Source organism: Diadema antillarum, unplaced genomic scaffold, assembly GCF_040938485.1.
Source record: "Diadema antillarum isolate AM-2024a unplaced genomic scaffold, OU_Dant_1.0 seq00001249_RagTag, whole genome shotgun sequence".
In the NCBI taxonomy this organism is placed as follows: domain Eukaryota; kingdom Metazoa; phylum Echinodermata; class Echinoidea; order Diadematoida; family Diadematidae; genus Diadema; species Diadema antillarum.
Window position 1 is genome coordinate 616,949 of NW_027272035.1, and position 12,104 is coordinate 629,052.

Consider the following 12,104-nt stretch of genomic DNA (forward strand, 5'->3'; position numbering starts at 1 on the left):
AACCCAAACAGGAGTATGAATCTTTGATTATTAGACATCCATTATACTCTAGAAATACAGCATAAAAGAGTTCAAGGTATCTACAGTGTAGAAACTGAGACAAGACCTGACCTTCATTCTTTCTATTTCTATACAATATCATATCACAACACTTTCACTTCTGACAAAATAATTGTAAGAAAAAAGAAATACTTCAATATGCATGTATACTACATGAATACATTTAGAAAACAAACTAGATTATTTGCGAGATTTTTTCCCTTTTTCCCTCTTTTTTTTTTTTTTTTTTTTTTGGGGGGGGGGGGGGGGGGGGGGGGGGGGGGAGGTTCACTACTGGTTTCCAAATTTGAATTACACACTTGTACCCTGTATCTTCTACTTTCATTTTCACAAACTTACATTTTATGTGACATCAATACATGTGCAGCCATTCCTTCATTGTACCATCATGCTTTATCCACAGCATCAATTCATATAGTATCAAGCCTGGCCAATCTGTGGCAGCAAGACGCATACGTACATGCTACACTTCCACAATAAAATGTTTGATCATGTGGTTTTCAATCAATATTGCACTGCCGTTCTGTGGGATCTGCAGCACAGAATTGAGCATTGAGAATATTGAGAACCTAGTCGCTTGGTAAAATAGTTACGCATATATTTAGAAGGTTTACTGCATGTTAATCAGGACACTAACAACTGATAAAAATGGTGCAAAACTTCTCATTTGTCAAAATATAGTGGTTTATACAGTATACAACTAGATGTCCAGATCAAACACAGATATTCTAGTATTCAACTGATAGAGACCATACTTTTCTTTCCAACAAAAGTGTGTCACTTATTAGTACCTCCCAACTTAATAAATTTCTGACATTTAAAGGGACTGTACAGTACTGGTTGAGGTGGGGATTCAGGTTTATAACATTACTAAGTGAGATAAGGAGAAACCTCTTATGAAATATGAAAGAGCATGTAATTTTAAGAAGGATTCCACATTTATTTGATGAAAATTGGTTTTCGAATGGCTGAGATATCCAAAAAAGTGATAACAATAAAAGGTGACAGGTCACGCCTTTTATTAGGATCTCTTTGTTTCACCGTGTTTTTGGATATCTCAGCCGTTTCAAAACCGATTTTCATCAAATAAACTCTTGTGATACCCCTTAGAATTGTATGCTCTTTGACATCTCATAGAGTGGTTTCTGAATATCTTGCAAAACGTTAAAAGCTAAATCCTCACCTCAACCAGAACTATACATACCCTTTAATCTGGAACAAAACTTGATGGGAAACAAGTTTATTCCCTTTCTACAAGGAATGCAAACACCATGTCTCTGTAGAGAACTCAAGCAGCTGTATTGTCATGATCTCACATGGGCATTTCTCATCTCAAGCTTGCAGCTTAACATGTTTCCAGCTTTCTACTATCTAATGAGCAGGAGAGGCTGGGCTGATCACTGACATTTTGTCTCACCTTTGTGTTTCTTGTAGAGCTTGAGGAGTGCTAAGCCCACCCTGTAGAAGATCTTGAGCCCTTCAGACAGGTAGCAGTCCATGACACGGATCTTGGCGGGGAAGAATGTGCAGATTTAAAAACAGAGTTTAGTAATGGAGGTCAGAAGGACCTGGTAGAGATTTGTCTGGAAATAGACACATGAAATAACATGCATGGAGTTTTAAAACCAGAGTGAAGTAACAGATATTAGTATGAACTGCTCACTCCTCCAAAAGGCCATCCGCTATGAAAGGACACATGAGATGGCCCTCCTTTCAGGTAAAAATAAACAAAGAAACAAACAAATAAATAAAACATATAAAAACAACCAAAACAAACTCATGTATAGTATACAAATATTCAATGTTTATGAGTGAGATGATGCCAAATATTACAAGATTTAATTGTTCTATTCAACAACGCGAAGCGGAGTTGAAGAGAATGGTTAAACTTTCACCGAATGTAATATTTGAATGATAAAACATTGAATATTTGTTTTATACAACACACGATATAAGCCTGGTCTAGGTTTACTAGACCAAAATAGATCTAACATTAAGCCTACATTTGTATCTAGAAGGACTAACAGTTAGGCCCAGATCTAGATCTGGCTCTAGGTCTTATAGCTGGCAACGCAAACGGGTGCACATACATGTATGCATCAATACTTTATGATACACAAGTTCAGTGTGTCCTAGGATTTATTGCATGGCTGGCTCGCTTGATCTACCGTTCAATAGACGTCTATTGCACTGCCATTAAGAGTGAGCATGGGATAGCTGATTTCTATGAATGTCATGTGACCCGCATTCATCCAATCAGATGGCAAGGGTCTATACATGTGTTGTATAATGTAGTATAGAGTTTACAGTATAGTATATTGTATAGTGTTAATTAGCCAAAATACATAGTCTCTCTTTAAAAAAAAAAAAAATCATTTTCAGGAAATTCAGTAGGTGCAATGTAATTCAGTCTAAGAAAACTTGTCACAAAGAAGTGCAACGGTATTCAGTCAGGGTGACAGTGGATGATTGGTGATGCCCTTTCCTTCTGATGCTGGTTAGTCTACAGATAAGTAAACATAATGCCTTGGCATTTAAGATTTTATCTAATACCATTGGTTTTATGATATCAAGGCATTATGACACCTGAAAGGTTTGAGTTGGATAACCATGGATGAGGGGAAGGTATCGGAGCTGAGTGATTAAGGTACAAGGTGTAAACATGACAGAGACTCACGAGATGAGAGAAAGGCAAGTCTTCCAGAATCCACCACACCCAGTCTTTGTAGATCTCTGCTACGTCTCCTTGCTTTGCCACAAACTTGTGAGCTGAAGACTGTAAGAACAATCAATGGATATAAGTTGACTGTTTAATAGGTCAAGTGACACCCTCTCACAGGTAGTATGATATCTCCTGTATCTTCCATTTATGTCTCTCCATGTATGTTTGAATGTGGGACACAGACAAATACCTGGTACACATTCTATGTCAATACGAAGTGCATGTCCATTTACAAAGAGCAATGAAATCGTTTCCATAGCCTTATTGTACTATGACATACCAGTACACACTGTCGGCTGAGAACCAGAAGGGCGCTATCGTGTTCTAAGTTAGAGTGTAAATGAAAATGAAACAATCATTTTTATGAAATAAAGAAATTATTTAATTGAAAAGGGGTAGATTTACATGTATAGGCATTTTTTCAAATATATGGCAAAATAATGCCCTTGTGATTCTAATCTTAAACATTTTACTAAAAATTAATATCACTTAAAGCTGACACCGTAATGTAGAGGAGATCGAGCTCTACAACAGGATCCCAATAACTCAATACTAGTACCTCCTAAATTGCAATAAGGCCCTTCTGGTTCTCAGCAGAGGAAATGCTAATTGACAAGAGGACAGTTCAGGAACTAATTGATGGCAGATCAATACTGGTGTGTCCCATAGGTGATTGAATATTTGAAATTACAAGGACTGAATAACACATGAAATGAAAATCGATTAGGCTTTTTATAAGTCTACCAATAACATTTAGCTGCAACTTGAACAGTGCTACATATGTATGTATAGTATAGCAACATTCCACATTCCAGCTATCTTGTAAATGAAGTGCATAGCTTGGAACTAGTCAACATTCCCTATTATATACCTCATATCTAGAATCCTCTCATCTGATTGGTTAAAAGGGGAGTCATGAAAATAGCCGTGCCCCATTTTTTAGTTACTGTGACTGGGGGCAGGGCACAGTTGATCAACTGTGCCCTGCAAATAGGTTTGGGGACAGTCGCGACCCCGTACACATAGATCGCTCATATGTACGCACCAATGATACGACCGCCGCGCATTCGATCAGCGTGCTGTAAATGAGACTAGCGGTCACTGCACAGGTCGCGGCGCGATGATTTGACCTATTAGTTTCATTCATGCTCGCAGACGATCGACCTTCGCGCTGCCAGTTCACGGCCGGTACGTAGTAGTAGTAGCGCATTTGTTTACATCTGTCAAAATAGCGAGAACATGGCTGAAAATCAGAGATTTCACCTAGTGAATGATGAGGAACTCAAGGCAATGATGGATGCCGCTGCTAGCAAGAGTACTAAGCAACAAGTGAAGTATGCGGTGAAGGTGTTTGAAGATTACTTGAAGCTTATTGGTATGGATTTGGCAACGGTAGTTGCACTGCCGAATTCTGACCTGGATGATATCATCGGGAAGTTCTATTGTAGCGCACGTCAACAGAATGGTGAATTGTACTGCAAAAAGACCATGCAGGCAATCCGTTTTGGGCTCCAACGTTTTTTCATCAATGAAGGTAAATCTGACATCATCCTGCATGCTGATTTTGCTGGATCATCAAGAATCTTCAAGAGCTTCTCAGCAACGTTGAAACAGAAGGGAAAAGGATATGTAAAACATAAGATGGCAATAGCCGAGGAAGATATGAGCATCATTCAAGATTCTCTGGATGTATCTGATCCATTGGGCCTTCAGAACAAGGTATTCTTGGATTTCATGTTGTTCTTTTGCAACAGAGGACGAGAGAATCTGCGAGAAATGACACGTGATAGTTTTGAGGTGAATGTGGAGTCGCGTACTGGAAAGCGATACATAACTTTTAACGATACACTCACAAAAAACAACCGTGAGGATGATCTTGAAAAGAGCCAAGGTGGTGTGATGATTGAAACAAATGATGCGAGATGTCCAGTGGCTTCTTTCTTGTCATATGTGGAAAAGCTCAACCCAGAATGTGAATGGTTCTGGCAGAAACCCAAGCCAGAAGTGCCAAGGTCAGGTCCATGGTACTGCAACTCTCCACTTGGGAAAAATAAGCTTGGTGATAAGATGAAGGAAATTTCCCTGAAAGCTGGAACCCGCGTGTATACGAATCACTGTCTGCGTGCTACTAGCATCACGTTTCTGAGGGATGCAGGTTTTAAAGACAGGGACATAATGTCAGTGTCTGGTCACCATTCCGAATCCAGTTTGAAGCACTATGCAAGAACCACTGAGAAGAAGAAGGAAGAAATGGCCCGTGCCATAAGTTCAACAATTAGATCTAATCCAAACCAGCAACTCCAAATCGCACCATCTGCGGGACCATCAGCTATTGACATCCCTTTGACTTCCTCGGTTGCTGATAACATTCCTGGCCATGTAAATCAGGATCTTGATCTGGAGGCAATCTTTCGTGACATTGCTAATTCACCACGGGGCACAATGAACATCCCTGTCAGTATAACCAACACCAGCAGCCAGGAGAACAAACCCACCAGTTACAATTTCCACAACTGCGTGGTGCATTTTCATCAGAAGTAACTTCAGAAGTGTGAAATCAGCCACCTGTAAATATGTTTAACTGTTCTTGACTGTGTTGAATTATTTGTGTTGGAACAGTTGGATTGATGGATTTCAAAAATATCCGTGATGGATTTTAATTGTTACTGACTCTTTTGTGGAACTCAGTCAAACTTTCTGATTTGGATGGATCGACACAGTCAGTACTCCAGTAGAACTAGAAGTGGTCATAATTTTGGTAAGTTCTAACAATCTTATTACATTTCAAAATCAAAGCTGATACTATAATTTTGAACAGCTTTTAGTCCTTGTTTTATAGACCTAATTCATGACTCCCCTTTTAACCAATCAGATAAGAAGATTCTATATTTTCGGTATATAAAACAAATAATAACTGCTTGACATTCGGGTCACAGTTAAAATTATGGGCCCTCGGTGATGTGAAAACCGTAACTATGCCCTCAGCTTCGCTTCGGGCATAGTTACGGTTTTCACATCACCTTGGGCCCATAATTTTAACTGTGCCCTCATAAGCAGTCATTATTTGTATACTATTCAAAACTTGTTGCTACTCACAGGTCTGCAATGACATCATATACAATGTATATGATGGCCACATTTTCAAGCAGACATGACACACCTTCACAGGGTACTTATGTGGTTGGTTTAATACTTTTTGACTGTGATATATTGGATAACGACCATGTTAGTAAAGGGTGTGACATAATTCTCACACCTGCTCAACACATGGTGTATAGTCACAGTGCTACATCAGAGCCAACCTTGAAGTTAATTTGATGTTTTACAGCGAGGCAAATTAGCTATGGCTCATTAAAACAGGACTGTACGTAGGAAACTGTACGATGGGCAAACAATAGTTTTCCTTTGACAGAAAAGATGAACTCGTTAAGAAATAATCAAACTTTCCTGTTTTGCATGCAGTTTCTCATGACTGGTAAATTAGTGTGACTCTTGGTGAGAAGAATAGGCTATTAGGTCTGGTCTACATGTGCCTTACCTTACTAAAATCATTAGTACTACATAATGGTGAGGGGAAGAGAACCTAAAAGACACAATTATAGTAAATTCAAAGAGCTCATTTTCATGTGCTCAGATACTGCATACAACCATGTAAGAAGTTGATAATATGTGAAATTTGCATTGTCTACACAGTGTCTCCAAAATGGTGTAAGTACTAGTAGTTGGTGAATTTGGCAAGTATTGTGAGTATTCCACTGGAGCCATTGAGAAGGTCAGACAAAGATTTTGTATTGCAGGGACTGAGAGGGCGGAGACATATTAACAGCAGCTCTGAAAAACACTTTAGGCTACACGGGGAATGAGAACTGCAAATTTCTCAAGATATTGTCTGTCATTTTGAGAAGATACCAATACAGTGGCGGATCCAGGACGGGGCGCAGCGGGTGTACCCCTTTCAATATTGTTTTCTTTTCTTTTTTTTCAATAAAAGAAATAAAAAGAAAAAATGAAAGGGGTTGTGTGCGCCCCTTTTTTTGTTCTTTTTTTTTAAAGGAAACCATGTTTGTTAGCCGATTGTATTGTGCTTTATACGCCTTTTTGTTTTTCTGCTTGTCAGCAGGTGAAACGCGGAATTGGTACAAGAAAATACCTGTTGAGGCCCCCCCCCCCCTTTTTTTTTTTGCTTGTCAGCCCCCCCCCCCCCCCCTTCATAGAATTCTCCTGGATCCGCCCCTACAATAACTGATAGATTGCCATAACTGAATAATTGAACATGTGACCCTGCATCACAAAACCAACGAAAAGTCGCTAGACATGGAATTTCAGTTAAGAGCAGTATCTGAAAGAGCAGACTTTAAGTTTTAAAATGATGTATAACTAAATTTAAATTGACTCTCCTAACTTATCTAAATAGTAGAAAGATAGAACACACTCTGGAAAAGTGTGGACTGAGAAAAGAGGCTCTGAAGTACAGAATCTATTCAAGCGCTTAATCTTTACCAAGCCGTGCTAGCTAGGCGATGAATGGGACAAAAAACAGGATGTAAACTACCTGAGCAACAACAATGAAGGGATTATCAGATTAAAGTGAAATTAAGCATGCTCTATTACCATATTCTGACCATGATTAACATCAACTTTCAAAGCAGTAGCATAACCTTTTCAAAAGTTTTTAGAGGTGAAGATGAAGAGTGCACAAAGGATTTTCAAGAAATTAAACGGGGCCTCTAAGATGTTCCTAGTCACACTACTCTACAAAAAAAAGGGTTGTAGAAAACTGCTGAAAATACGCTTTCTCATTCATTTCACTTAAGAATAATGTAGAAGAAGAATAGCTCTTTCTAGAAAATATGAAAAACTGAAGATTGACTTGGTTGACCCGTTTCACCTTTTTTGAGTCCTCACGTGAAATCAAGGGGTGCGACTTTTTGTTTGTTTTGTGATGCACGGTCACATAAAATGTTATGTTACCTCATAATAAGCAAAGACATGAACATTTTTTTGTTTGCTTGTTTGTTTTTTTGCTGGAAAGCAAGGACACCAGGTGAGAGGACAGTGCAGAAATTGAGACTGGTAGGGATAACTTCAACCCTCTCTAAAACAGACAGAACTGATGCCTTGACTTCTACAATCTTACAAAAACATCCCCTGGGCTATGACAATTTTATGGAAAGCAGAACCTTGAACACATCATGCTGCAGAAAAATAGATTTCACAATAGTCTGTACAATGCAATATGCTTTCTTTATCCAAAAAAAACCAACAACAACCCAAAAATAGCTGGTCAAAACAAGAAAAATCCCTCACTCTGCATAACAACTTTGAAAAGTTTTGTGTTGCTTGAAGGTTTGAAATGTTTGTAAACACACAAAGATGAAAAAAGGATTTAAGATGCAAGTACATGTACATGATGCTCATTTGCTTTAATAATCAAATACACACCAGTATTGGATGCATGAAATTGCTAACACATAATTCTTTACCACATTCCCTATACCCCATTACTTGCTGTCAATAAAAAAAAATTATCATGCTATAATCTACAAAGATCTCTAAAATCATGACAAAATCCCTTCAAACTTCAAACACAAGCAGATCTGATGACAAAGATGTTCTACAACCCTTCTACCACGAACACTATAGAATCCTATTGCAATGGACAGATTTGTTATAGCTGTGACATTAAAATTACCATCGCCCTGTGATATTTATTTTTATCATTGAGTAAAACTGGCCTGCTACGTTTCCTATCAGGAGAATGCAAAAGCTCACTACTTTCTCCTGCTCATATTATGTGGTACCATTGAAAATGACTCTTTCTCATTTGCACTATCTGGGAGGGGAATAAAATAATTATCCTAAGTTTTGGGTAGTATTCACCCTAAATCTCCTATGGAGAACCTCATTACCTCCGCCAAGGAAAGAGGAGGAGGTTAAGTGATCATCGGCTTTGGTTTGTTTGTTTGCAAAATAACTCAAAAACTTGTGAACAGATTTGCATGAAACTTGCAGGAAAAGTTGATAATAACACAAGGAATGGATAATTAAATTTTGGTAGTGTTCTGTGGATTATTTATGGATTTTTGAAGAATTTTTTAATCTTTTTGCAGATAGGGTCAATGAACTTGGGAGTTCAAGCTGCACGTATTTGAGGTTTACATACACGCTCTAAAGCACATGCTCAGTTAGGGCGAGGCGCCGCATAGCTCGAAGAGGATGACGTAAACCAAAGGCTTCTATATTGGGAAATTGGGTGATTTTCAGCATGCATATATAATAATGGGTGGAAATGAGCTGCTTGACGGAGGTCTGCGCTCTACGAGTGCTTTTCTAGTTATATTTGGTGCACAATGACTTTTATTTCTACTCTGTCCACAAGTATTAAAGCATCATTGCACATGCTATTAAAGCATGCCAACACTCATGTCAACACTTTCGCCTCCAGGAAGACAGATCATTATCTGGTCTTCTCTCTTGTTTGCTTTTGTACACCAGTTTCAGTTTCCATTAAGTGACTAGAGTCTGTAACTTCATGTAGTGACACATCACGCTAAGCATTTATCCTCTACTGTAGTAAGCTACTATGAGACGTGCATAGATGGACAACCACATGTTATGTTTCCTCTTTCCTAAAGAAAACAACACTTCCTACATTGTATGCTCAGGCTCAGGTGTCTTTGAACGAAAATAAACAAGATTATATAACAGGACAATGTTTGTGGGTGTATACAATAAAGTGTTTTATGAAAGATTGGAAAAATGAAACCAGAGATGAGTAACAGCAGACCTGCTTTCAAAAGTATTATTCACTCCTGGTATTCTATCATCTTCATCTCTCTCTCTGTCTCTGTCTGTGACTATATGTGCATGTACTGTATGTACATTATTCACTCCTGGTACATATGATCTTCATCTCTCTCTCTCTATCTCTCTGTGACTATATGTGACCCTGCATCACAAAATGCACAGAAAGTCGCCAGCATGAAATTTTAGTTAAGAGCATATTCTAAAAGAGCAGACTTTGAGCTTTAAAATGATGTATAACTCAAATCAAACGGACTCTCCAAACCTATCTAGATATTGGAAAGAAAACACACACTCAGGAAAAGTGTGAACTGAGAAAAGAGGCTCTGAAGTGCAGTGTCTATTCAAGCGCTAAATCTGTACCAAGCCATGCTGGCTGTGCAAGGAATGGGACAAAAAACAGGATGTAAACCACCACAGTAACAACAATGAAGGGATTATCAGATTAAACTGAAGTTGAGAGTGCTGTATCAACACATTCTGTTCATAATTGATGCTAACTTTCAAAGCAGTAACATCATCCCTTCAAAAGTTATTTGAGTTTAAAGTGAAGAGTGTGTTCAAGATTTTTAAGAAATGAAAAGTGGACTCTAAAAACACACCTAATCACACTATTCTACCAAAAAAAGTTCAAGATAAACTGCTAAAAAAAACGCTTTCCTGCCCATTTTATGATCCCAAATTTTATCATAATGTAGAAGAAGACTTGCTCCTTCAGAAAATATGAAAAAGTCAAGATTTGTTAGGTTAACCCATTTCACCTATTTTCAGTCTCCACACAAAATCAGTATACTATTGTGCGACTTTTTGTTCGTTTTGTGGTGCACGGTCACATATGTACATGTATTGTATATTGTATATGTGTTGTGAGTCTGTAAAGGAGTGTGTGTGTGGTGAGCCTGTAGAGAAGTGTGTATGTGGCGTATGCATACGCGCATATTAAAGCCTGAAGATACATCCTTTTCTGCACAATGCCAGCTACTTAAACCCACAACCCAAGACTTTCAGTGCTAATGACACCAAAGCTTACAAATACAATGTGTAGGTCTGTCAGTGCTACAGTTTTTTTTTTTTTTGTCTACATAACTTCACCATTCCCTATCATGTCTTTCTTTTCTTTGTCATTTCAAATCCCTGCAATAATACCACGTTTAAAGGAAACCTGCCTTTCAGGGAATAATTTTCCTGGTATTGCATCACAATTTGCTATGCGTGTGTGTATTGTTTTCATGACTGCTATACAAAATTTCTTGTGTGCAGCAGGTTTTTGTTTTTGTTTTTTTACATAGAAGTATACAGAACTTTGTTGGAAGTAATTAACCATTGATCAAAACTGTCAATCAAATTTGAGAAGTAAAATTATTCCCTGCCTTTATTCTGTGTACTAGAATCAAAGCAAACCAAACTGCTTCATCTCCATGGTTGGTGGCATTATCAATTCAGTCATAAAACAGCTGAATGGCAGTACACAAACAGGTTTTTAGAAGCAAAAAGCTGTTTCTGCAAATGATGCAAGACTTCAGTGAACATCTGACCTTCCACTGCTTGCTTGAAAGTGGCACAGGCATTGGGCTAGCAAGACCTTAGCTATACTGTATGTCACAGTATTCTAAAGGATCAAGTGCATATGAATGCTTTCTCTGCAAATAGTATTAAAGCTAACAAGATCTTAAAACAGAGTAAGCCTTTTTGAAAGTGATTATATTTCATACTAGCTAAAGTTAACCACACTGCATGTACTATTAAGATTTTGTGAATGGTCAATTGATTTATTACTTTTTTTTTAATATTGAAACTTTGAAAGAATGTCTTTACTAGGTCAATGCAAAAAAAAAATAGAGATATCTTCAAACAAATCTGAAATTGAATTCCATTCATATATCCTCATCATAATAATATTATCTGCAATGTAAACAATGACTGTACAGTGTTGATGCCCCCTTGACTCATTTGTATGTTGTATTAATGTGTTTGAAAACCTTTCATGAGTACATGCATCCAGCTGTGATATTTGAGATCTTGATTCTAGTGTCTACCTACCGCAAACCTTGAAGCCAACTTCTCAAAGCTCATTCGGAAAGATTCATAGCCAACCCAGGAGATCTCCAGGAACTTGTAGCGAGTGCTTCCCAGCAGGGCAGACAGGCAATCAAAGGTGTCCTCGGGACTCATGTAGTGTAGCAACATGCTGGCCACTGGTGCAAGGAGAGGGCAGTACAAGATGTCGGGACGCGTGTCGGCAAAGACGCACAGGAGACGGTTCAGTCTCATCTGGCCTTCGGACAGAAGGGCATAGCAAGCTGTAGGGTGGTCTGGATCAACGAAGCTTGGCAGCGTCATGGATGACTGATCTGGAATCACATGGAGCAACATCAGAAGGGCATATCTCTAAATTTTGATGACAAAATGACCTGAAAGTACCTTGGTATGACTCTTTCCCCCTCTACTTTGCAAGATTTGATTGTTACTGTATCTGGCATCAATGAAGAATTTATCAATCTCACTGATAAAATTCTAT

General features: G+C 38.3%; 1 protein-coding gene across 2 annotated transcripts in view; it reads right to left on the reverse strand.

Moving 5' to 3' along the window:
* Positions 1–12,104, reverse strand: part of LOC139745286 (TBC1 domain family member 24-like) — a 56,275-nt gene that overhangs the window by 7,829 nt on the left and 36,342 nt on the right. For both annotated transcript variants that reach the window (XM_071655687.1, XM_071655686.1), the window contains 3 exons: positions 11,627–11,937; positions 2,738–2,836; positions 1,478–1,568 (listed from right to left, as the gene is read on the reverse strand). In XM_071655687.1, coding sequence (XP_071511788.1) covers positions 1,478–1,568; positions 2,738–2,836; positions 11,627–11,937 — 501 coding nt within the window. The remainder of the gene's footprint in view (positions 1–1,477; positions 1,569–2,737; positions 2,837–11,626; positions 11,938–12,104) is intronic.